This window comes from Rhopalosiphum padi, chromosome 3 (assembly GCF_020882245.1).
Source record: "Rhopalosiphum padi isolate XX-2018 chromosome 3, ASM2088224v1, whole genome shotgun sequence".
NCBI classification, from domain to species: Eukaryota; Metazoa; Arthropoda; class Insecta; order Hemiptera; family Aphididae; genus Rhopalosiphum; species Rhopalosiphum padi.
In genome coordinates this window covers 46450628-46477268 of record NC_083599.1, presented here as the reverse complement: position 1 = coordinate 46477268, position 26641 = coordinate 46450628, and the positions used below count along the sequence as shown (strand labels likewise).

General features: G+C 26.6%; 1 protein-coding gene across 1 annotated transcript; it reads left to right on the top strand.

Annotated features, from left to right (window-relative positions):
• The first annotated feature begins 13656 nt into the window (after positions 1–13656).
• LOC132925139 (insulin-like growth factor II) lies at positions 13657–25750 on the top strand. The gene is made up of 7 exons (XM_060989560.1): positions 13657–14060; positions 23239–23293; positions 23465–23604; positions 24135–24302; positions 24819–24933; positions 25268–25359; positions 25686–25750. Exons 4-7 carry the CDS (start codon positions 24140–24142, stop codon positions 25748–25750), a joined length of 435 nt encoding a protein of 144 aa, XP_060845543.1. The 5' UTR covers positions 13657–14060; positions 23239–23293; positions 23465–23604; positions 24135–24139.
• The last annotated feature ends 891 nt before the right edge of the window (positions 25751–26641 follow it).

The window sequence follows — 26641 nt, the reverse complement described above, 5'->3', positions numbered from 1 at the left end:
TCTAAATATTTTGAAAATTTAATAGTAAATAGATAACGCTAATATAAACATTTGGTGAAAATTTCAAGTATTTACAATGATTCATTTTTGAGTTACAGCAAAATCAAAAAATCGATTTTGTCAAAAAGTGGTTATGCGTAAAAATTCCCGTTTTTCCGTAATTATTTCAGGGTTTTTCTCGACGCTTTTGAAAACTATTGGAATTTTTTTACTTTTGACCCCCCAAAAAAGTACCAACGAGATGAATTTTCCTTTTCAAAGAGGGGCTGAAGTCAAAAATCGAAGCATTATTACTACTCCAAAAAGTGATGACAGATACAAAAAAAAAAAAAAAACACACATCATTGTAAAATCAATACATTCATCACTCCGTTCAGAATCTAAAAATTAAACTTCACTTTAGAGACATTTTATCTTATTGTTTATAGATTTTTTGAGCGATTTTCTGAAAAAACTATAAAAAGTTGAAAAACTGGTCAAAAAAGCAAAAATAATCAAAAAACTGGAAATTATCATAATTTTAAAAAATCATTGAAAAAAGCAAAAAAAGCACTTTAAAATTTCATATATAATTGAACGTGTTTTAACATGACACGTACTTCCATAGCACTCTGCTACATTTTAAGCCAATCTATAAAAATAAGCAAATGCTTTAAGTCCCGAGCCCTGGTCATAACTGTTTAAGATACTTTATTATTTTTTTTCACCTAAAAATTTTCTAATTTTTTTTATACTTAAATTTTCCTTTTCCTATTTTTGTCTCATAAATAAATCCAATAAACTAAAAATATAATTTAATTGGTTTTTCTTAATAATATAGCCATGCTTATTTATTATAATTGTTTATTTAAAATAAAATTGTTTCCTAATCAATGTTTGAAAAAAATATGTTATTTTTAATTAAAACTAACAAAAAAAATAATCTAACTAAGTTAATATGATTTTCAATATTTTATTATTATATAGCGTATGGGCATTTATTTTATTAAAAAATGTTTGTTATTCACAAATTAAACATATTACACCTGAATGTCTAATTTACTGTAATTGTTTGTCAGATATAAAATTCTTTATGGGAACACATTTACGTGGATTGTTTACGAATAAATTTGCAAGCATCTATTCTTGTCATGAATTTCAATAATCTTTTAAAATTAGAAATTTAAAAGTTGTCAAAATTATTTTTAGTAAGTACCATTGTACTTTGTGATAAGAAGTCTTAATCTAATCACATATTAAAAATAATACTCTTTATATATAAGTATATTTATTGTTATATTAAAATAAACTCTTAGATATAACAAGAAGCAAATACAAAAATGTTACCAGACAGCAAGTTAATTTATTAACCAAGGAATGGATCAAATATGCTAAACGACGCTATAAATTGAAAAAAAAAGAAAAAAAAATATTTCGTTTAAACTCTTATTACTAAAATACTACTTCATTATTTTTAAGATATTATATATTTTAATAAAAAATTGGTTCATAAATTAATTTATAAACGATAATAAGTTGTAAATTAAATTAGTGGATTAATTTATTGATGCTATTGTAGTATGGGTAAATTAGAACAATCGGAAAAAGTCTTCCATAAGCATTATTTGCTTTTCAGCTTATATCTGTATGTTATGTAATCTTATTTTTTATCAGTGATTTACAAATGTAATTTTTTTCAAATAAACGTTTAATATAAACATAGTTTGTTAGTAAATATAAATCGTCTTGAAGTAAACCCGTTTCTAAGTTTAAATTTGATTATTGTCTCTTATTTAATTAACAAATAATTTGTTATATTAGTGCCCGGTTGCATAAGTCATTCGTGACTGGTTTTATGCAACTGGGCATAGATAATTTAATTTGTTTATAAATTATTGAAAATTTTTATTTATGATTACTATTATTATTGATTATTATACTATTATAATATAGGTAATACATTATACACTAATTTTTATAATTGTACTACCTTTAAGATTTTGAGTTATAATTTATAATTGATGTGTGTTTAATACTGTGTAAATATTTTTTTTAAATGTTGGTACTTATTTGATTGGAAAACTAGTTCATTTATAAACAAATGAAATCAAACAGTAAGCTTACAAAAAATTTACATTTGAAACATCATCTTCAAAAAAAAAAAATTTATATGATATAATAATAATTTACTCATGTTATACATATTTAAATATACATTTCAATCAGTAAAATCAAATAGGTACTAAAATTTTAAAAAAGTATTTTTTTTCTAATGTCTAGGTTGATAAGGAATATATTTTGTTACCTACAATAGTGACAAGACGCGTAGAAACTTATTTATAAAATATATATATTTAATTGAAGTTGATTAAACTTATAAAAAAATTTAACCAATATCTTCACTTTATTTTAATTATTTCAAAATACTTTTGGACTAGCCTATAGAAAGATGGGTCCTGTCCTGTTAAAAAAAGTGTCCTAAGTTGCGTTACTTTTATAAAATATGAAAATATGTCACTGTTTACTAATCTCAAAACTTGTTTATGTCAATTTTGTTTTAAAACAACAAATGAACATACAATCATAGCTATAACCCACTGTAAAATAATAATATCAATAAAAGCATATGTCATTTTCTAGAAAATATTCTTACTTTTAAATTTGATAATAGGTAAATTTACTCTAATATTAAAGCTGACATCACAAAATGTGTTCTAATGAACGAACATTTGTTGCGATGTACGTTAGTAAGTCAGAGACAACATATGCGTCCTCTTTAGCATAGAATATATTATTCATATAAGGCTCATCCCAAAGCGTAATCACTAATCTAATCTAAAATCTAACGGTAAATATTGTTATAAATCTTAGTATTAGTTATTTAGTTATGGACATAAGGTATCTATTTCGTATTTTTTCTGATAATTCATTATTTAATTATATTGTAAGATTCAAATTTTTTAATGTATTTAATTAAGAGTTATACAAGTTAATTTTGATTTGTTCTTACTAAAAGCCCAAATCTTCTGCATTTTTATTCCCTGCTGTAACTCTATAAACTGTTTATATATTTTATTTTATTTGGGTGATCCAGAGTTACACCCAGCCGGGCCAGCCGACCCAGGCACAAAAAATTTAATAGGCATACTAGATAAGTAAAAAAAAAATAGATTTCAAAACACGTCTATACAAAAAGAGTATGTTGTGTACTCGTGTAGGTATTTAAACTTAAATAAATAACAATACTGCAAAAGAGTACACTAGGATAATATGATGTAAATAGGTACGCTTATTGACTATTGTACACATAAATTTGATAGATATTTCCATCAAGTGAATAGTAATAATATTTTAAATATAAGTATACTGTAATAGTACCTATTTTCAATATTATGCCATTCTTAGAATAACTAAAATATGTACGTTGGTATTTACAAAAATAAACAAATCATGACAAGTAGAGTTAGCAAATCAAGGAAATAATAAATTTATTATTACTTTAATTAATATTTAATATGACAATGGTAACAATTTTTAATTATAACACAAATAGGCAGCACGTCTATATCTCCTCCACAATTCAATATTCCCAAAAATGTGGGTAATCATCAACAAATGTATTATTGAAGATAGATTTATGTAAATCAAAATCTACCTAAGTTATTCATTATTTAATTTTAATTGATAAGTAGATATGTTATATTTTTGTGGCTTTGCAATTATTCATGTATAATACTTCGTTATTATCGTCTCTATAATAAATTTTAATTATTATCATTACCACGTTAATAAAATAGCTTTTAGTAATCAGTATTGTTATTAACCGATATTCGTTTTAACATAATTTTCCATCGCTATTCAACATTCATTTCCGCCGACGGAGATTTATTGATATTTTAAAACTACCTACTATCACGAATTTCAAACAACATAGTTTTTTAATTTTGATTTTTTGAGCCGGTGTGTCGACTATCTGCTAGCATTCGTTAAAATTTATTCGTATTCGTAAGTTTTTGATGTCAAATTTGTTAAGTACTTACAGCCCATTTACATCAATATCAATATCCTTAGATATTTTTCTCCCTCCTTCCGCAGAAGTTTTTCGCTTCGAAACACTACACTTGATAGTATACTACGATATGATTTATATGTTCATTTATTGTCTTAAAACAAAATTAACATAAGCAAGTTTTGAGCTTAGTATTCTAGTGCAAAATAAGTACAAATAATTAAGAATAATAAAATTCATATACATTGCGCGCAGATCGCGTATAGTTATTTCGTAAAAACACGCACATGGGTGTTAGCGAGTACACGATGAAAATAATAAAACATTTTATAAATTATAAAATAATAATTAACTGAAAACGATCAATTATTGAATACAAATAAAATCGTATAATTGTATATAGGTGTATTGTATACATAACGATTTAAAATAATATAGTGAGTTTCAAACCATACTACACCGTCGATTATAAATTTATTACTACTCGGTGGTACCACTAGTACCCACCGCGGTGACTGGATAAAAAATGACACGAAAATAAAAACAAAAATTTTAGTAAGGCCGGTCATATAGATTGTGATTAGTCGAAGACGTCTGAACTACTCCTGTGTCACCGGTTATTAGCCGACGCACAATGGAGCAATGATGTAAATTTTAATTTTAAACCAAATTTTTATCCAATCGCAATTTCAACTCGTTTGTCCGATCGGTTTTTTGACCGATTGGTACACTGTTGTTGAAACAGGTCTGCCGTACGGCTGGGCTGACGTCGACTACCACGGGCGTCCTCACGATAGATAGCCATCGTTTCGGTTTTATATATACATAGTACATCGGTCCCAGTGATGACAGGGTAGAGCAGGTGCTGATTTCGAACACCGCGATCTGTCGGTAATGGATAGTCGTCAATGAGCGTCTGGCGACTGTTCACGCTCCGTGTAGAGTTCACTGTCATTATCAAATATGAAATACTTGAAATACTTAGTGCAGGTGGTTCACGACCGCAATGCACCAGAAACGGCAGCAACACCAGTGTTTTTATTTTTATGATCATCGGCATTGCAATAAACCTAAATAAATTTAATCAACGCCTCAACGGTATCACCATGTCTAGTCGTCAAACCTTAAATAATATTATACTATGGATGGAGCCATAGCCCAACTCGCCTTTGTAAACGATTTGAAGCACATAATATTGTGACGAGTCTCTCGTTCAGGTGCGTTAGTTGCGCATGCGTGAGTATAGATTTCGCATATTTATATGAGTGATTACCACGATTTAAGATATATCTTAAGCCGTGGTTATTACTTATGACAACAGATGAGACAGATGCATGTCTCGACAAGAGACCCTAGAGACTCGTCGTTTATAATAATTTGTGCTTCAAATATCGGGACATGGCTCGTTCTATAGCGATAGTAGTGCGTATTTATGGGGGGTACAGAGTGTTCTGTGTCAGTAACATGATTTAAGAGGGCGTCATACCCGCATGTGTTGCTCCGTCTTACAAGTACGTAACATAGCAAATGTATGCTCAGCAGATCACGTTTAGCTCCGTTAGTTTAAAAATTAGAATGATTAAACCTAATATGAAACTTGATGGTAAGAACATTATCTGTGTTTGTACTCATATGTTTGGTTTTTTACGATTATTAAATTGTTAAGTGCGTTATGAGCATTTTTAATTTACGCTATGTCATATACGCATAACTTGCTAAAAAATTGAACTATCGTAAAAAATAAAAAAAACCAACATACAAACACAGATAATTTTCTTACCATCAAGTTTCATAATAGGTCGATTCACTCTAATTTTTAAACTGACGGAGCTAAACGTGATATGCTGAGTGTAAATTCATAAATACAAATATAACTGTCATATAAAGTTCATTCAAATAAACCTGTATAGTATACATTTGAAGAAAATATTTTGGTGTAAACGAAAAAGTTCCATAAGTAAAGATCAATAATATTATTAGTTATTACCTTATTTAAAAAAAAAAATAAGTTAACAAATCAATACAAAATAAAATTCTAAAAATATATTTCATAAAATAATAATATTACAACTTTGTATCTATGTCTATACTAGGTAATACCTAGTAGGTATATTATATCTTATATATTATATTACAACATGATTATAAGTATAAAAACAAACACATTTTTTATCAAGCATTATTAAAAATACTCATAAAAATAGCAGTAAGGAACTTTGAAAAGAAACTTTGAGGATTAGTTTATTAGAAATTAATTCACAATATTATCCAACTAGGTAATTCTTGTTGTGCTATCAGATGTTTAAGAGTATATAATAATATAAACATAAACTAATTTTATAATTCAGCAATATTTATTACAATAATTATTGTTATTTTTCGGACAAAATAAACTTATAGTTGCAGGTTTGAAACAACTCGATACGCTATCAACGATACTGTTTAGAAACTAATCGGAAAAATTAATAAATTAGAAAAATTATAGAATCGAAGATTATAGGTCCTAATGTCCTAATGATAATTGTGTTGAAAGTAAACAAGAGGAAGAAAAAACAATGGACTTTTTGGATAGTGTAACAACACTGACAACATAATTAAAGTCAGTAATTATGTATTTGAAAATGTATAGACAATGTCTATTTAAATTCCTTTGAACGAATCTAAACCGAAGTGGAGATAAAAACATATAAATAAATAAATAGATGAAAGCAGAAATAAATAAATAAATATTATTATGCTTTGTTAAATTACAGTAACCTTTTCTTAAAAAAACTAAATACAATCGAAATTTAATAATTTAAATATGATTTAGGCAACGAGGTTCGCTCAAGTTTAAGTTTACAACATTGCATTTAGATTCCACTATCTAATATTAAATTATAATTTAAAAATTAAAATGTTATAAGACTTAGGAATTTTAGGTACCTATTTATAATAATTAAAATCGATGTCAAAGAGTCTTTATTACTTTTGTGTATTTCAACAGTCCAAGTCAATGCCTAATAATAAATAACAAATACACTCTAATATAAATATATACATCATGGCATTTCATAACGATTGTATTTTGTAAAATATATAAATATATTTTACAACAGAAAATCAAAATGAAATTTTTTAATTATAATTTTTTGTTTATTCAGTACTATTGTACAATTCCATAATATAAGTACACATAGGTATATAATATTCATATATATTTATATTTTATATCTAAATAGATATAAACTGTTTTATAAAATACTACATGAAATTGTATCACCTATCACCTATTTAATTTAACCGATTTTATTATGTATGTATTGAATAATAATTATTTATATATTATTTTAATTTTAATTATATCGTGTGTTTCTAGACCGACGTTTCATTCAAAACCTTGTTTCGGCCTCCAATGTTTTTTAAACAACATTTTTGTATTTTTATTTTATTTTTGCTATATTTCTAATCTAATATATGAATGTGAAAATGAAAACCTTTGAGTGATATGTTCTCGGAAACTACTGAACCGATCGTTATGATTTTTTTTTTAAATTGAAGAGCTCATTGCGGAGAAGGTTTATGGCTTTTGATAGATTCTCTAACTTTAAAAACAAAGGAGTTATCAATTATCATAAAAAATGACCAGTTACGTAGACTGGGTGGGTGTCGGGTGAGGTTCGCGGTACGGCAACGAACGGCGGCTAGACGTGGCCGCCCAAACTTCCCCTTCCATATCACCGTTGCGCGACGTGATAGTTCATATCGTTATTCGTTGCTAATGGAAAACTATAATTATAATTATTTAATTATTATATTATAACTTAAATCAATACCATAGATTAAATATGTAAAATAATATAATCTATGTTAATACAAAAAAAACACAATTTCTCGCATATTCTATAGAAATTCACCGCATTATAGTGAACGAAGGACGCACCGACCGACATTTTAAGAGAAGCTTCGTAAAAGTCGGAACGCTGCTTAATGTTTGTGTATCGACTATCGATGAATTGTCGAATATTCAAGATGCCTGCATTTAAATAGTAAACAGTACTAATAATAAGTAAATTACTAATAATAACTTATTAAAAGACTTATTAAAACACAATTTCTCGCATATTCTATAGAAATTCACCGCAAATGGTAACGCAAATGTAAATGGTAATACATGGCTTTATTTCATTTGTCACGAATTTGTTTCCGGGCAACGCCGGGTAATTGATCTACCTATATACACTTACAATAAGTTGGTTATTTTTTTCTACACTACAAATTCCCTAGAAATAATTTATATGGCAAAACAACGTTTGCCGGGTCAGCTAGTAATATATAAATATAAAAGTTACTAAAGCTGACCCGGTAGACGTTGTCCTTTCTTTTGCAGTACTTACGTAGTTGCATAGTAATGTAACAATAATATGCAAAATAAAGTTAACAATAAATTGAATAAATATATTTATTATTTTATGTTTATCTTAGTACTTCGATTATGTACAACATTTTTGTTAATCTTTTTTTTAATGCATAAATTAATAAATCCTCAATGGATTGTGCATGCAAAAAGTCACGATATTCGAAAAAAAGGTGACTTAATCAGAACAGATTTTTATTATTTGTGTTCAATTGTTATAAATTCTTTATAACTACACAACACACTATAATAAGTATGTAAAATTAAATAGGTCACCCTCACCATAATAGGAATATCAATGTTGTATGCCTCTTAGGCCACCAACATTTCGACTTGTCTAGAGTATAGAATATTTATACTAATTAAATATATTCTTTAACCAATGGCAGCCATTTAATAAACAAAAATATATTCCATTTTTGCGAGGCAAAACTAAATTCATATGTGAGCTTACTTCTAACAACATATATTATAAGGGTTGAAAATAAGCCATAAATATTTTCTTAGTCTCAAGAAGTCTCTTTAAATGTATAAATATATAATTCTTTACTTTATATTCACGTTAAGAAAGACACAAGGAAAAATAATAGTTTTTTGAAAAGAGATCCATCACTTTGTGGATTAGTTTGTTTGAAATTAAATCACAATATTATCCAACTAGGTAATTATTGTTGTGCTCTCAGATGTTTAAGAGTATATAATAATATAAACATAAACTAATTTTATAATTCAGCAATATTTATTATAATAATTATTGTTATTTTTCAGACAAAATAAACTTTCTTAACATAGTTTAATGATGGCTTAACAACATTATCTAATTGTATAATATGAACCTATGTACACTACTGTACGGTGTTTAGTGTTAACAGAACTACAGTAAGGAGTAGGTGTTAAAAAAACTAATTAAAGTAATAACTATAATATATCATGGACATTATGGTGTACATATTATTAATTCATAATCAATTAGTTTACATGAATGTCGATATGCCGTGAAATTTACTAAATTTAAATTTCGATAATATATTATAGATTTATAAGTACTCCAATTGTAAACAGAAATAAACGGTCGCTATAATGTAGCAACTCCTTTATGTTTATTTACGTTTTTTCACACCTATCGTTTCAGTTATTTTCGTCATCATTAGGATACAATAATCATTATATTATTTTTCGTTTCACGTGCCTATATTGCATATGAAAGTCAATTTTGTATCATGACTACCAATAAATTATATTATTCTACTTGTAATTCGGCAATATATTGCACATTGCGCGAATGGCCATCTAAGTCATCCAGTTGTAGTGTTTTCTAGCTGGATCGGTTAAGCAGTTTTGTCGTCATTGGATGGAATTTTTTTTTTGTTGTGTCTAATTATTGTTGTGCACTCTGTGATCATTCAGGTCATTGCATAATATATATATACGTTCTGATCACAAATACTTCCCTTACATACAACTAAACGGTATAATCCTATTTCCATTTAATTACTCGTTTCCCTCGTCTCCTCATATTCGGAGCGTTTTCATATTCTTGATTTTTTCTGTCGGTCTCGTCAGTCGTCAGTGACAATACTACCCGTATCTTCGTCGTTGGATTGTTTATTGAATTGCTTATCGAACAAAAGTAAGCACTTTCATACTGTCGTTTCCTGAAGTGTCTCGAGTTACATACAAGTTTGGTTGCCTATTTGATTAACTACAGGCGCTTCCAATCTTTTTCAATAGTCACAATTATTACAAGTTCAAACTATCAAAATGGTCTTTCGAAATCATCACTTAACACATTAAGTACCTCGTAATATGTAAAGAAAATTACCTAAGAATCCGTGGGAAATTTTTCCCGAGATTACGTCGGTTAACTATTATAGGTACGTGTTGATGTTGGGCTCCCGTGCTAAATTAATTAATATTTGTATAACTTAATACACTCTGTATAATTCGGGTGTTTATCACTCAAAACTCACTCACAGTTCATTATTAACACAACAAATTTATTATTATTTTCGTCTAATAACAAAATTATCAAAACTAAAAATATTGTTTACTGTGGTATGTAGTATGTTATAGTAAAAATGTTTCGTACAGTCATCGATCGTCGTCAACAATAAACTATTTTCTTAGAAATAAGTACAGTTTGTTTAAAATACATTTATGACTATTATTATTTATCATACTAAATATGTTTGAAAAGTAAATAATAATGCTACTCGTATAATAATGTACTGTCTGGATTGTTGTCGACGATAAACGTTTCCTGGGTTGAAAAAAAAACAATACAGTTTCGCTAAAAATAAACGAAAACCGAAATATATATTGTTTGAAAGTCGAAAGAAGCTTTACTGAATAACCACTAACAAAAATTAAAGTATTACCTTGATGTACGAATACATTATAAAGCCGTAAAAATACTTAAACAATTTGCTGACTAGATACGAATCGACGTGATTATAAAAGCAATTCGGTAATGGAGGAAGAGACTGACTTCACGCACGATCAAAAAATGTCAATCGTATAAATAAAATATTAATTCGAAATATAAATAAAGTATTTAAACATTTTAAACTGACACTGAAATACGTTTCATAAATGCCACCTATTATTCAATATAAATATATTATTAATATTATTTTATTACAATATAGTTATTTTATGCACACTACGACTACACCGTTATAATATGTTCTAATTTATCCAAGCATTCAAATCAAAAATAAAATTCGTTTCACAAATAATAAAAATTAAATATAATTAAATATGGTACTGGATTATAGAGAAATTAAGCAAATCTTATTTACATGGTAACCATAAATTATACCCTAAGGGAAATATTTGTTAAAAAAACAAATTACTTACTATTTAAAAAAATGCACATCTAGCGCTGTCCAATGTCCGTAGAAAAATGATATATTGTATTAAATAACGTTGACGGTCGTCAATCTCAATTACGTCGTCGTGAATTGGTTAAAAATAAATTTTAATTTTTACATCAACATTTACTTCTCTCTCAAAAATATTATAATTTTAGTTTTTATATAAAGAAAAAAATAGTATAACTGTACTTATGATGTTTTCTAGAATTTGTTCTACTTGCTTTTCTTTTTAGTGCCTTTGGCAATGGTCTAATATCTTTTGCTGTTAAAATAGATGATAATGTGTTTAGATTGGAAATTTGGAAGGTAGGTAATGGGCTGTTTGTAAAATGATTTGAAGTGAACGCACCTTGCAACTCTGTTTCTGGTTGATAACAATTAATATAAGTCGGTATTCGGTAGCCGGTAGGTATCAACTCGAAAGTTAATTATAATAGCATAATATGATATAATATAAAATAGAAATATATATTATTAGTTGCCTGTCGTCTCGCGTTGTATCGAAGAATTCAAGAATATGTATATTAAACATGAAACAAAATTCTTTGAAGATACTTCAAAAGTTTACTATGAGTCGGGGAAAAATAACCGGGTGTCCGGGTCATTAAATATATCGATTACGGATTAAGTAGTATAAACTTGGTATACACTATACAGTATAGTATACACTATATCTTGACAATTAATAATTATACATAATATATATTTTATATTAATATATTTAATGATTATAGCAATTACCTACTTAACTTGGGCTGGTTGCTATGGAAGGTATATTTATAAAATTATAATATACCTGATATAACTTAATGTCTAATGATTTAAATGATGAATAATTTGAATAAAATTATCTGACCTCCGATTACGCTGATGAGTTAAACTGACGACTATGACTAAATTGAAAACTGAAAGTCACACTCATATTGCAAATTTAATAGACTCCCGCACATCGACTTAACGGTCATCTATGTACGTCGATACAAAATTGAAAATTCTAGTCGAAAATAAAACCAAATATGTAATACGCAAACACTAGAACAATCGTAGGTAAATTATTTTACGGCGGTATACGCGGATTTCGTTAGTACGATATTCTATATAATTACCGATGGTCAGAGAGTTGAATCACCGGCCAGATTATAATGAATAATGATAATAATTATTTAATGAAACCATTATCTATTTTACAATGCTCATCATAACAATGTACAACAAGCACTTATATTTATACGAGTTATACAGGTGCATAAAACAGACGCTTTCCTCTGCCGCAAATCAAAACTGGGCAATTCCTAGTTGGCTTTAATATAACCTAATAATACATTTCTAACTTACGATTTTAATTCAATGCGTAAAATAATTTAATCTAATGTGTTAAAATAAAAAATAACTACCTGCCTAGCTTTTTTTTTTACTGCGAAAAATCTCCGTGTTAGTAAAAAGTAAAAACATAAAATTACCGTATAGGTACCGCCTGGATATTTAATATTTAGTATTTTGTGAAAATAGATACATTTTTTATCAATCCCTTTAATATACATAAATTAATAATTATATTTCTTGTAAGTTTTAATGCATGGTGTTATAATAGATATAAAATATATTTTAAGTAGGTAACTATAATTTTTAATTTAATATAACTGAAGTCTGAAAATGGATTTTTAAATTGGTATTTACTAGGTATAAAAAAACTAGGTGACTTTTAACTTTTATTTTAATTATTATTTTCATCGGCCAACTTTTAAATTAAAATTTGGGAAGTTTCGAGAACTGACTTATATTCTTACTTATTATTTGGTTAGTTTTTATGTTTAAGTAACTAGGTAATTTTATATCAACTAATTGTAAAAAAATGACTAACTTGCCGACTTTGACAGATTTGTCTCAAACGAGTAGGTACCTAGCAAAAAAACAGAAACACGTAATTTAATACACGATGATTTATTGATTTATAAGTAAGAAAAAATGTTAAAGTATGTATTTGTGGGAGGGCTGTCAAAATGAACGAAAACAGATTGCACTTCAAAGAATAAACGATTATTAAGTTATTAGCGCAACGGTTGTACGAATTTAAACAATACTACAATTTAAAATGTAAATAAAAATCGTACGTATGATAAACGGGCTTTACGTATTTACGTTTATTATTAAAACATTTCAACTGCGGTCTGCGACCTACGTTTTCACGCACGCGTACGATTCACGCATAGATAAATAATAGAAACTATATTTCTGATAATAGTATAATATCTCAACATTTATGTGACTAAAATGCTTTACACCGAAAGTCTGAAATGCCGAAACGGGCCCGAAGGTAGGCAGATAACCACGGTGGCTTATAAGTTATAACGTTTAAATGTACACTTAGTGCATCTCCGTCATTCCAAGAACCGAAACTCGACTACTTCGTCCACGACAACAGTTCGCGCCAGCCGCCAGATGCGCAGCGTAATCGTAGTTTTATATTTATATTTAATAACTTAAAAATCCCCAGTATAAATGTAGTATTAGGCAAAGTGCATTGCATGATAATTGATAACAGTCAATGTCGTGTTAGCGGCTGGTCGTCAGTGGGCGAAGAACGTCTGACGCGATTGATTCGTTTAGCGTTTTTTACTAGCCAAATTCTTTATCTACGGTTTGATGTTTAATGTTTATGAATTATTTATCCGTGTTCGTATATGTACCTATAATATTTTTTTAGCGTTATTGTTTCTGTATTTTTGTATTTTTCTCATATTTTCAAGTTTTAGTTAAACAATAAGAAAAGTAGGCAATTTCCAGTAATATAATTTTAAGGGTAAGTAAATATTTAACTTAAATACACTTAGGTGATCAGTATTATAACATAAATAAATCAGTGGTATATTGGTATAATATAAATATATTTTTTTTTTACTTAAGTCTGGAATACATGAGACTATTTATTCTATCTTAGGTAGTATTATAATTTAAATATAATACACATATTATATTTCTATAAATAAGTATTGTAACTTTTCTATGATACCTAAGTAATAATAGTTTATTGCTAAAAATTATTAGTTATTACAATGTTACATAAATATATATAGGTATATATATATTTATATACAATAATGCTAAATACGTGGCTACCAGTTCTCCTTTTAAAAGTTCAATGCTTGTGCTGGCTGAAGGGAAAAGTTTGATTTTTAAGTGTTAAACATTATTGCATTTGTATGTTTTTTTTTTTTGGGCTACTAGATTTATTGTTAGGTAAGCTTGAAATTAATTTTATGATACTATTAAAAAAAAATTAAAAGTTTATAGTGCATATTTAGTGATTCTGTAGTTTAAGAGCATATTTTTCAATTTTACCATTTATTAGAGTATTTTTGATGACTAATGATTTGTTAATAATAGTAAAAAACAATTTGACAATAAAAAATAAAATGCTTTTTATTAAATATTAGTTTTGAGAGTTTTTACTATGTATTATTGTATAGTTTTTTTCAAATCCCTAATTAACATACAATTTCCTATTTTTTATTAATAAATATAAAAATAATTGTATTTATGAAAATTGTGAATAAAAAAAAAAAAAGTGTATATTCTTGTACTATTATAAGCATATAATTGCATGCATATTATTTAGTAATTATTTTTTTAATACATCAAATTTTGAGCCCTAGTTATTATATAATATTAATGCTACACCTAATATAATTTTAACTATTGAAAAGAGTGATATATACAGGCACAGCACCAAGGGGGGGCAGGGCCAGGAAGGGGGGTTCTAGCTTTCCAAAAAACATCTGAAAAATAGAAAACAACTGAAAAATATGTACAATATATAAGTCATAAAACATTATAAATTGCGGAATAAATTGAATTTATTATAAATTATAATAATTCAATTATTGAAGTTTGAACAAATAACATCTTTGGTCTTGTTATTATGGACTAACCTACTAGTATTGTCTAATAAGGAAAAAATCTTTTATTTTTTTATTATTACCTTTATTGAGGACTAATTACTAGATGAAAATAAATAAATGTATCCCAAATCATTGCATTAAAGTTGAGTCAAACAAATTCATCTGTTCATTACTAAACACAATTACTTTAATTTATATTTATGAAATGTAAGTAAAAAAACATAATCATTCATTCACAAAGGTATGTAATAGCCATGTAGGATAGTCTTGTGAATAATGTATATAATAAATCATAGTATATGAAATTGTATCAAAACTATTGTCAAATACTTAAATTTTTGAAATTAAATTTTTTTTAATACAACTTATTAATAGTTTAAATGTGTGACAATTGAGTAATTTTCTAATAATTTGACCGCGGTATTGAATATTATTCCATTTAAAAGCTTTGTCAATGAATATTGATATAATATCAATGAATAATACATTTAATAATATTTTGTCCGATGTTTGTAACATTAACTAAAGTATTAACATTAGTCATTTAACTTATTTTCTATCCATTTTAATAACAGTGAAATAGCTATATTTTATATGAATATAAGAAATATTAAATGTAATTTTGAAGATCTTATTTGTTTCTTGAATACTTCTACTATTTAATATCTCGATCAATAATTGATATGACTATATGACTACTTATGAAATAAATAATTTTATTATAACATTTTAATATAATAAAATAACCTAACCTTACTTATATACTTTTTATTATTTTAATTAGTTTACGAAATTCATTTGATTAAATAAATCTTATAACTTATTAAAAATTACTACACATTCTTTCTACCCCTCTTGAATATATTTTTATTACAATTTTAGAAATGGGTTAATTCCCTTCCCAATTCAAAACTTCAGTAATTATCCTTCTTAAGGGATCTTTAAATGTGATTGTTAAAATTACTGCCGTAGTTATAGACCAATATCTTTAACATTATCATTGGTAAAAATATTTGAAAAATGTCTTAATTCTAGAATAATTAATTTCTCGAATAAACACAATCATTTTGGAGACTATGTCCATCAATGATGCGCTACATATTTTATATTATATAATGAATTGGACAAAAATAATAATTTTTTAGCAATATTTTTTAATATTTGAAATGCTTTAGAGTGACTCTAATTAAGGCTTAGACTCTGTTAATCATAGCATATCAATAAATAAATTAAAATTTATAGATTTAAAGAATTTTACCTAGGCATACATTGTTTAACAGAAAAAAAATCAGCTGTATTAATGTAAATAAATTTAATCTTTTTTGTCAACTTGGTTTTAGTTTTAAGAAAAATTTAATCTGTGTTATTTTAGTACTTCAATAAAATTCTAAATTGATAGGTATTTGTGGATTGTAACATTGGTCTTCAATTTTTAAGTGATAGTGATATGATTCTAGTTCATTGGTCGTTTGGCTCAGAAGTGTTGTGAATATCGGATATAATTTTAATTATAATTATAAAGCTATAGTTATAAAAAATACCATTAACGTTTATACTGTTAATATTATATTGTATTTTTATTTTACTTGATGATCAACCTCCAACATAATTTGTTACAATAAAATATGAAGCAATAACACTAAATTTTGACTAAACTCAAACACACATAAAAAAAAAAATACTCTATAAATGAAATCTTATTATAAAGAGCTTCAAATTTTAAACTAAAACTTATACAGGGTGTCTCATGAGGATTTACCCACTGTGATACCTTGAAATAATGGAGATATCATAATTTTTTCTTTTTTTTTAAGACTCACGGGGACAACAAGTATTCATATTTTAATTAAATTTAATATTTTGGTAAAAAAGTTAAAAAATTATTTTTTATTTAATTATTTTCAAAAAAATCAGAGCCAATTTTTAGATTATTTTTCTGAAAACATTGACGTTTTAACAATTTATTTTCATTAACATCCTGATTTTTAATATTTTTTTAGTTTTAAGAATAGTTTTGTGTCTATAATATGTATTTAAAGTTTTGATATCATAATTTTGTATTAAAATTGTCCTACAAATTACTGCCAAATAGCAATTATCATTTAAAATTACATTTACAAAACAATCATTTTAATAAACAAATAATTATTCTTAAAATTTAGTTTTATAATAAATTCTAAATCAACAATTAATTTTTAAAGTAGATACCGTTAATATTATATGTCAATATTTAATTGTTCAATTTTAAGAGGACGTCATACCTGTATGTGTTGTCTCTGTCTTATTAACGTAAGACATCAAATTTGCGTTCAGTAGATTCAATTTTATGCTATTAGCTTTAATATTAGAGTCAATTTACCTATTATCAAACTCAATACTTAAAGGTAATAATATTATCAGGCTTTTATTGATATTTTAATTTTTAAGTGAGTTACGAGCATTTTAAAGTATTAATATTTTACATAACTATAACTTACTTAAAAATTAAGAATTGATTATGATTTATGAATAAGAATGATTATCTGATCAATTTGTTGCATTATGTAATATTGAATTTTATAACTGTTGTTACTGCTACTTTTTTTTTTTTTGGGGGGGGGGGGGAGACGCTAAAAATCGTCTAACACCTTACTCCCAATGTAAATACATATCCTGATTATCTTATTTATTAAGAACCATGCTGGGCTGAATTACATCTATATTTTCATTATTGTTGATTAAGACATAATTACAATCATTTTACGAGTATATTAAAATATACCTAGATATATTTTGATAGTCATTATTATTTATACGATTTACTCCAACAGCCGTAAAAGTCTAAAGGTCCTATAGGCTATAAGACAATTTCCATTGTCCCACTTGAATAGTTTGCCTCTAGCTGATACAATATTGCTACTCCCAAATTTATATACATGTGTTTTATCAAAATATATTTTAAAATGATTTTTCCATTTTATATAAACGATTACCTACCCTCCATCGGCGTCATTGAGGCGGGTTGTAATTGTGAATAGGTACTTATTGTATATCGGGTGGAATACCACCTGCGACGTAGTATTAATAGTGCAAAACTCGAGGTAATGAAAAAAAAAATAAGAAATCGAATGTAAATATAATTGTGTTCAACCATAAGTCCAAAGATTCTTATATACAGGATGTTCCAAAAAGAACGATTTTTTTTTAAATAGGTTGTCATTTTTTTGTTTTTATGTTTATATAATAATCTGTTCACTATTATTTCGATTTATTGTTGTGTAACCAGTTCTTGTCAAGTATTGAAGTGTCACTGTGGACCGATTATCAATAATTGTGTGTTGGTTGTCAAGACATTTTACCAATCTAACGAAAGTGGTGCGGAAACAGTGCGACGACTTCGTATCTTACTTTGGCCGGGACGCTGCTCCCAATGTGTCATCAATTCGTCGGTTAATAAATAATTCAATAAAACTGGTTCAACTGTTGATCTTAAAAGCCCTGGTTAGGTTAAGGTGTCCTCGTGAAATTTACCAGAGAGAACTGACTTGGTAGTTATTGACGTTATTATTAATTATTTTCTTGACCACACTTTGGCCTGTCATCGGGCTAGGGGAGGACAATCGAATGATATTATTTTGCATACGTAAACTGGATGCTATACCGAAACTGTATATTATGTCCTTCTTTTTATTTGTTTGAAAAGTAAAGTGATTTTTTAGCTAATTTAAAGAAAGTGTTCTTTTTGGGACATCCCGTATATACAATGTTATGTTGATAATATTTCAACTGCTCCTCCAAAAATAATACACACACGATTTTGCCGAGAAAATATTTAACAATAAACATTCCATTTTATTTAAACGAATATTTATCCTATGTTGGCGTCATTGAGGTGGGTTGTGAGTACCTATTGTGTTATTTACATTTCAGGGAATGTACCACCCACGATGTAGTAACAGACAATGCAAAACTCGGGGTAATAGAAAAAAATAAATAAGAAATCGAATATAAATATGGGCATCACCGTTTTCCACCAAAATCGACTTTTCCGTTTACCGCCAAGTCCGTTTACAATAATATATATTTCCTTTATCCGCAACCACAAATTTAAGTTTCTATATTTTGGTAACCCCCGATTGAAAGAATTAAAATACTATACCTACGTATAATTGATCACAGATAATATATATTCACAATTGTGTATTTTTCTCCATTAATAGAAAAGAGATTGCGATCGAAATTCGTGCGACAACTAGCAATAAAGATAAAGCGTTTCTGGTTTGATCTTTTATACTTTTACGGATTTTACGATACTTATTACATTTTAGTTTCTGTCGAAGTTCATGAAAAAAAGAGTACGCTCCGCACAATGGAAAATATAATTGAGAGTAATCGTGGTAAAAAGCAGTTGATTTGAGATAATTTTAAATTTCGAATTGATTCATGTAATAAAGGACTTATTCGTAAAGATGAGTCATCTGAAATTGGTAAATAGTTACATTATATATTTGGCTTATTATTTCTAAATCCGGAATATGTAAGTGATTGTTTCATCAACGACTTTATGAGAGAGTGTTTGGTTGATGAAAGGCTAAAAAAGTTTGCTGAGTATTTTGTAGAAACATATATTTCTTAAGATTGTATTTATTTTATCCTCCAAAACTCTTGGAACTTGCATCTTCAGAACTTATATATATACACACAACAAACATCTGTGTGTAATTTCATACACATTTGAACAATAGTTTTTATCGACATTCCTCATCTATTTTACAATGGTTAAATGTTTTAATCGAAGAAGTCCAAACTGACGTTTATTGCAAATTAAGAAGTGTCGGTGAACAAAAAACACTGTGAAACCAAATTTTAAAACAACAAAAACAGTATTTAATTGATCAGTATAAAAGGGGAGAATTATGCCGATATTCTTTTGTAAAAACATCATACAATATTCTATATAATTTTAATATTAAATCTAACTTGAATGTGTATTTGTAAAATCATATATTTAATTAAAAATTGAATACCTAATTATTTTTGTTATTTTAAAACCAATTATTAATAATTCCACTTGTTTGTATGATAAGGGGTTATCACTGAAATTTGTGTTGGTGGAAAAAGGAAATATATATTATTGTACTGGTGGTAAACGGAAAGGTTGATTTTGGTGGAAAAGTAGATCACCGATCACCCATAAATATACCCAATAGCGCAGAGCCGTAACTAGGGTGTGGCGAACAGGGGAATCGTAAGTTCCTACACGAGAGTAACAGGTAGACAATTACATACGTTAATTCCTACATATGTGATGTGTAAGTTCCTACACGACGAAAGACAGGTACTTGTGTAAGTTCCTACACGATAAAAAAAGGTACATGTGTAAGTTCCTACACTAGGAATATTATAAGTTATCAATCTACGTCTATAAAATACTTAAAATTATTAAATATTATATAGAATGCCTTATTTGAATATTTTTTTTTACAATAAATGACGAATTATTATTATATTATTACAATTATTATTTTTAAAATTATTAAATTGATAATATTTATAAGGTAAATTATTAAATATTTTAAAGAATTATATATTATATAGAATAAAGGGTTAAAATGTATGACAGTATTAGAATATGATATAACTAATATTAGATTGATAACTTATAACATACTTTGTGTAGGAACTTGCACGCGTACCTTTTTTTACCGTGTAGGAACTTACACATGTACCTTATTTTATCGTGTAGGAACTAATATATGTATCTTGTTTACCTGCTAGGTCTCGTGTAGGAACTTACATTCGCCCGGCGAACAAGGCGCTTGCCTTGATCTCGTCTGATGCTGTGGTGAGGGGGGGCGTAAATATATTAAATTATTAATTAACTTAAGAAAAAATATTATTAACAATGTTTACCAATCCCTAGATATAATGTTGAGAATTACATACTTATAGTTAAAAATTATATTTTTTGTTTTGTTCGAAACCTAATTAGTAATTTTCTGATATTTCCGACTTTTATTAAGAAATATTAAAAACTACCCTACCGCCCAGATGGCGTAATACTAGAGTTTTACTCGTGATACAAAATGGTTCAGTAGGGCTCTGTAATAGTGTAAACCCATATGTCAACAAAATAATCTTTTATACAAAGTTATATTGATAATATTTCAACTGCTACTTCCGAATTAACAACACACACGTTTTCGCCACGAAATATTCAAAAATAATTTTTCCATTTTAAATAAAAAAATACTTACCTTACGTTGGCGTCGTTGAGGCGGGTTGTGAATACCTATTGTAAAATTGACATAACAGGTAGTGTACCCCATACAAAGTACTGACCAACATTCCAAGACCCAAGGTAGGTAATGGAAAAAAAAAGAAATTGAAAATTCCTATAATAATGTACGAACCGGTGATACCCGATTGAGCACGGTTGTTTTTGGCCGACCTTTTTGACGACCCGATTGAGCACGATAAAAAATACGAATATTGTGTACAACGTTGTCAGATTTTCACTTTTTTATTGATCGTATGATTTAATGTATATATTATATTTTATAGTTTTTATAGTTTCGATTATATTATATTATAAATGAATTACTAGGTATATTATATTATATTATAAATGAATTAATAGGTATAGGTACCTATGTACCTTGTAGGAATAAACGGTGGTTTTAATAAAATACGTGAAAATATCGGTTACGACTTAGTATTTGAAAACCAAAAAATTAACTTCACTATAAAGGCTTATCAGGAGTATTCTAAATTTAAAAATGCTGACAATCTACTTAAATATTTATTAAAAGTCGGAAATAAGTATTTAGTGAAAGAAATTTGAATTTTTACTTTTTTTTATATATATATTATATATATAGGTAACTATTGTTGTATTATATAAATGCGAATTTTACTTTGCAGCTGCCGGTGTCGATTTATTTATGAGATTTAGTACTGCAGTGATTTTAACAAAATACAAGAAATAATAATAATAATAATACTTTTATTTAGGGATTATTGATACTTGTATAGAAAATTTGGTACGTTGATCGATAACGATCGGAATGATACTTTTTATATAAGACTTGCCGAAAAACATACATGTTTAAAATGGAGAATTTATAATATTAAAATAGTTTGATAGTTTTCTATACAATTATCAAAGTTAAATCAAAAATTATTTATAAGAAGTTTAATGAAATATATGTTTTATCAGAAGGACATTATAAGTATGTGTCAATGTACATTATGTATTGCAACGCTGCGATAGTGACATCTATGGGCAAGTGCGGGATAATTATACTATTTCTCAAAGTCTCACACAAATCTAATAATCGTTTACTACACACGCATTAATGAGATACCACTTCACCTATGCACCTAAAGAATAACTATTAAACTTGTGTCATAATTAATAATCTATTGTTCGTCAACTAGGCCACCAGAGGTGTTATTTGGAGAGGGGTTGGGTGTGCGGTTGCTCCCCTTACTTTTAAAATGGTTGGCCTGCACCCTCATGAAATAATACACGATAATTATTATTATTAAATTGTATATTAAGTATTTTAATTTTTGTATTGACATTTATCAATATTGGTATACTGTCAATTATGATTATCACTTTAAATTACAAATATTGTGCTAGAAATTTTTATTATATTTTAGTTTTTAAATTGATTTTTAATATTTATGTTGATGCATTGATTTGGTCCATGTTGTATGAAAATAATTGGAAGTAGGATAATGCATATACGTAGTATATCTATTTTGATAAGGTCTGGTGAAGTTTCAAAATACCTAGTTTGATACCTCGCATGCACGAAAAAAAACCTAAAACGACGGACCTGTCGTCAACAAAGGAGAAATACCTCATAAATAAAAAAAATGAAGAAATTTTAGTAGGAAAAAAATGTAAATAGGTTAAAAATAAGTAAAATATTAATCAAGAATGATGTAAGACAAATCATAATTAACATTTAGTATTAATTTTTGGAGTAAAGAAATTAAAAACGCACTTTTAAAAATTACAAAAACATTAAATTAACTTTTATTTTACATTCCAAAAAATTTGTATTATACCATATGATTATGTTCTAGGCACCGAATAAAATCCATTATGATTGATAAATATACGGCGATAATAAACGTACATGTAAGTATATATATATATATATATAGAAAAAACAGAATTGAAACACATAATACTTTATTGTTACATTAAAAATGGAGTAAAGGTTCTTACTTCTATGCTCCCAAGATCCCTTTACTTGGTTTCACTGAACCCCCACCCTCTGTCAATAAGTATTGTGCATTATATATACAGGTAGAAGACGTTGAATGTACTATATCTAAAATGAGGACAATTCAGTTTAGCTCCAGTCTTTGTACAACGATCGAGACCTACACCAAGGAAATTAAACCACCCCGTATTATATACTATATAAGTCCGTCTTCTCAAGAAAGGTATGTTATATTTATTTACTATCAACAGATTACTTATAGTTAAGTTGTATTAACGATTAAACTAATTGTTTTTATTATTTCTTAAACATCATAGTATCATACAAAGGTTAATCTTGCAGTTTTAGATAAGTTGGTTAAGTATATAAATTACTACACTTAATTCTGACCACATTTTTTGGAATTTGATACTCTTTGATATTCGATCATTTTATACAAATCAAAAAATTTAAATTGTGAGATGTCGCCTATTAAAATTATGCCGAAAAAATAACTATATAATAAATAATAAGAATTTTAAAATAATCCACAATTTTATTTATCATATTTACAGTTCATAAATAGGCATCTTAAAAAGTTGTTTAAAAAAATTGTCTGGTTATATCAACATCACCTATCTTCTTTAATTCTAATTATTTTTATTTTTAATATTTATGTACAAAAATAAATTCATTAACACATAAAACAATAAATAATAATTTATATAATAAGATTATAATTAACTAATTTAAATTATATTTTGTATGTTTCAGATAAAATGAAGATTAACATCATTTTTATTATCATGCTGGTACAATTTTTTGTAAATTGTTTGAGTGCTCCAGTAGATAAATATATGGAGGGTCTTGGAAAGTTTTGCGGCTCAAAGTTGGCAATTGAACTTTCCATCTTGTGCAAGGGGAAGTACAATGAAGCTAGAGGTTAATATAATTTCTTAATAACATCTTATCATCACTTATTATTTCATACAATTTAAACATAATTATGTAATATGGCTGCTCCTCATTTCTTACTATTCCCATTGCTATGTATATGGGCCTCTGATGGTACACACATTTACTGGTGGGTAGTAATGGAGAATTACAAAGTGTTAATAACTTTAAGGAGAAACAAATCATTTTTAACATTTTATTTTTATTTTTAAAAAACATTTAATATCCAAATATTTGAAATATTATTTTAATAATAGTTATTCATTTTTATAACTTGGTACAAAATAAATTTTATTTTACTGCTTTATATGGGATTTAACAATAAATACCACTATAAAATTAAAAAAAACCATAGCTTGATAATCTGTAATGGATGAACTTTGTTGATGAATTGGTAATCCAAAAATAAAATAAAATCTTAATATATTGTTATATTATGTAGATAGGTTTATATATTTAACTCTTAACATATTGTGACTTATGATTGATTTACTTCATTTTCAGGAAATGTAAATCGGCGCCCAAAACGTGGTATTATCGAAGAATGTTGTTTGACAAGTTGTACAAGAAAATTTTTAAAAGATAATTATTGTGCATCTGAATTAACTGTACCAAAAATGTATGTAATTTGTAATTTAACTAAATATTATGATTGTAGTGTGATTAATAATTATAAATAAATATCTGTAGTTGGTTCTATTATTAAATATTGAATAAAACTGACATCAGATGGTATAGATAAGACCAGCATAACTATAAAATGTTGAAACTTGTTATAGACAGTTGGAATAATACATAGATCATTGTGTGTTTATTTGATGAGATAAAATTTGCAAATCACATAATAATTCAGTTAAAACTACACTGCAATGACCTTGTATAAGATTTTACTCTGTTTTAAATTAACTATTTGTTGGTCAATAATTAATAAATATTTATTGTATAAATTACAGAAAACAAACAATGGAAAAGCCGACAACTAGTTCAAAGATAAAAAACAAAACAAAACAAAAAATAGATTATTTCAGTGTATTATTTAACCTAGGTAAGTATACATACTTCAATTATGTCATTTATGGGATATAATGTTATTCTAATTTATATTTTATATATATAATCAAATATTTTTTTAACCAATTTAAGTAATCAAATTTTGCAAATCTTTGGAGTGGTGATACTTTATAGTCTTATAGAAAATTCTAGAAGAAACCTTTATAAACCACTAACTCCAATTTATTCCCTTTTTAAATACTATTAAATTTGTTTTCTTTAATCTCTATTACCTATTGTTTATTCATAAACATAAAAATGAATAAACTAGAATCCTTACTCAAGGTTAAGTTTTTTTAATAATTTGAATTGATTTTACAGCTTGGAATGTCGGTGAAGAGGTTGGTATGATAAGTATACCAAGTGACCATCAACAACTTAAGTAACATGGATTCATTATTTGGAATTTATTAATAATTTTTATAATTACTTTCAATAAATAATTATATTTTAAAAATTAAAATTTATTTTTATTTTTTACATAGATATTGAATAATCATTAATTGACCATTGGTATTTAATTAAACATTTTTAAAATCTTGTTTGTAATGTATTACTATGAATTTTTATAATTGTTTAATATACTTGTATTATTATTCTGCAATAGCAAGTAATCATTGCTTTGATAAGTGAATCGGCAATGTAATAATAGGTAGTAAATTTCACTTCGTAGAATCCCTATCATAATAAACCAGTAGAAAAGTTATTTATTAGCTTATTGTTTATGTTGGTTATCATAACACTTACTTTTTTTCCAATGTATTAGTTGAATAGGTATTGGTTTTCAATCATTTTTATTATTTGGCCAACTACCTGCTTTTATTTTATATAAAAATTAGGAATAGCCAAGTCGAAAACTCTACTGACTCCACTAACATTTCTTCCAAAATAAAAATTATTAGCTATTTATACTTATTTTGTTTACCTTATCCTAAACCAGAATTTTATATTTAAATTATATCTCATGTATAAAAAATAGAATAACATAATGTTTATAAAATAATATAATAAACATTATACAAATATTATAATTAAAAAAATTATAACATCATTCTAGCTTATAAAAATATATTATAGCTGTGTAAAATATATCAAAATATAAATGTATTTTATCTATTATCATTTTTTATAGCTGCTTATATTTAAAATAAGTCCATATATACATTGTATACAATTTGGCCTAAACCTAATTACTGATAATAATACATCAATTTTTGTTCAGCTGTATTATATTTGTTCCAAATAACTGCTGTATAACCACTTGTCATTTTAAATAT

Coding starts and splice junctions, on each gene's coding strand:
- LOC132925139 (XM_060989560.1), top strand. CDS start 24,140: ATGAAGATTAACATCATTTTTATTATCATGCTGGTACAATTTTTTGTA. Junction 24,934..25,267: donor GAATTAACTGTACCAAAAAT/GTATGTAATTTG, acceptor TATAAATTACAG/AAAACAAACAATGGAAAAGC. Junction 25,360..25,685: donor CAGTGTATTATTTAACCTAG/GTAAGTATACAT, acceptor TTGATTTTACAG/CTTGGAATGTCGGTGAAGAG.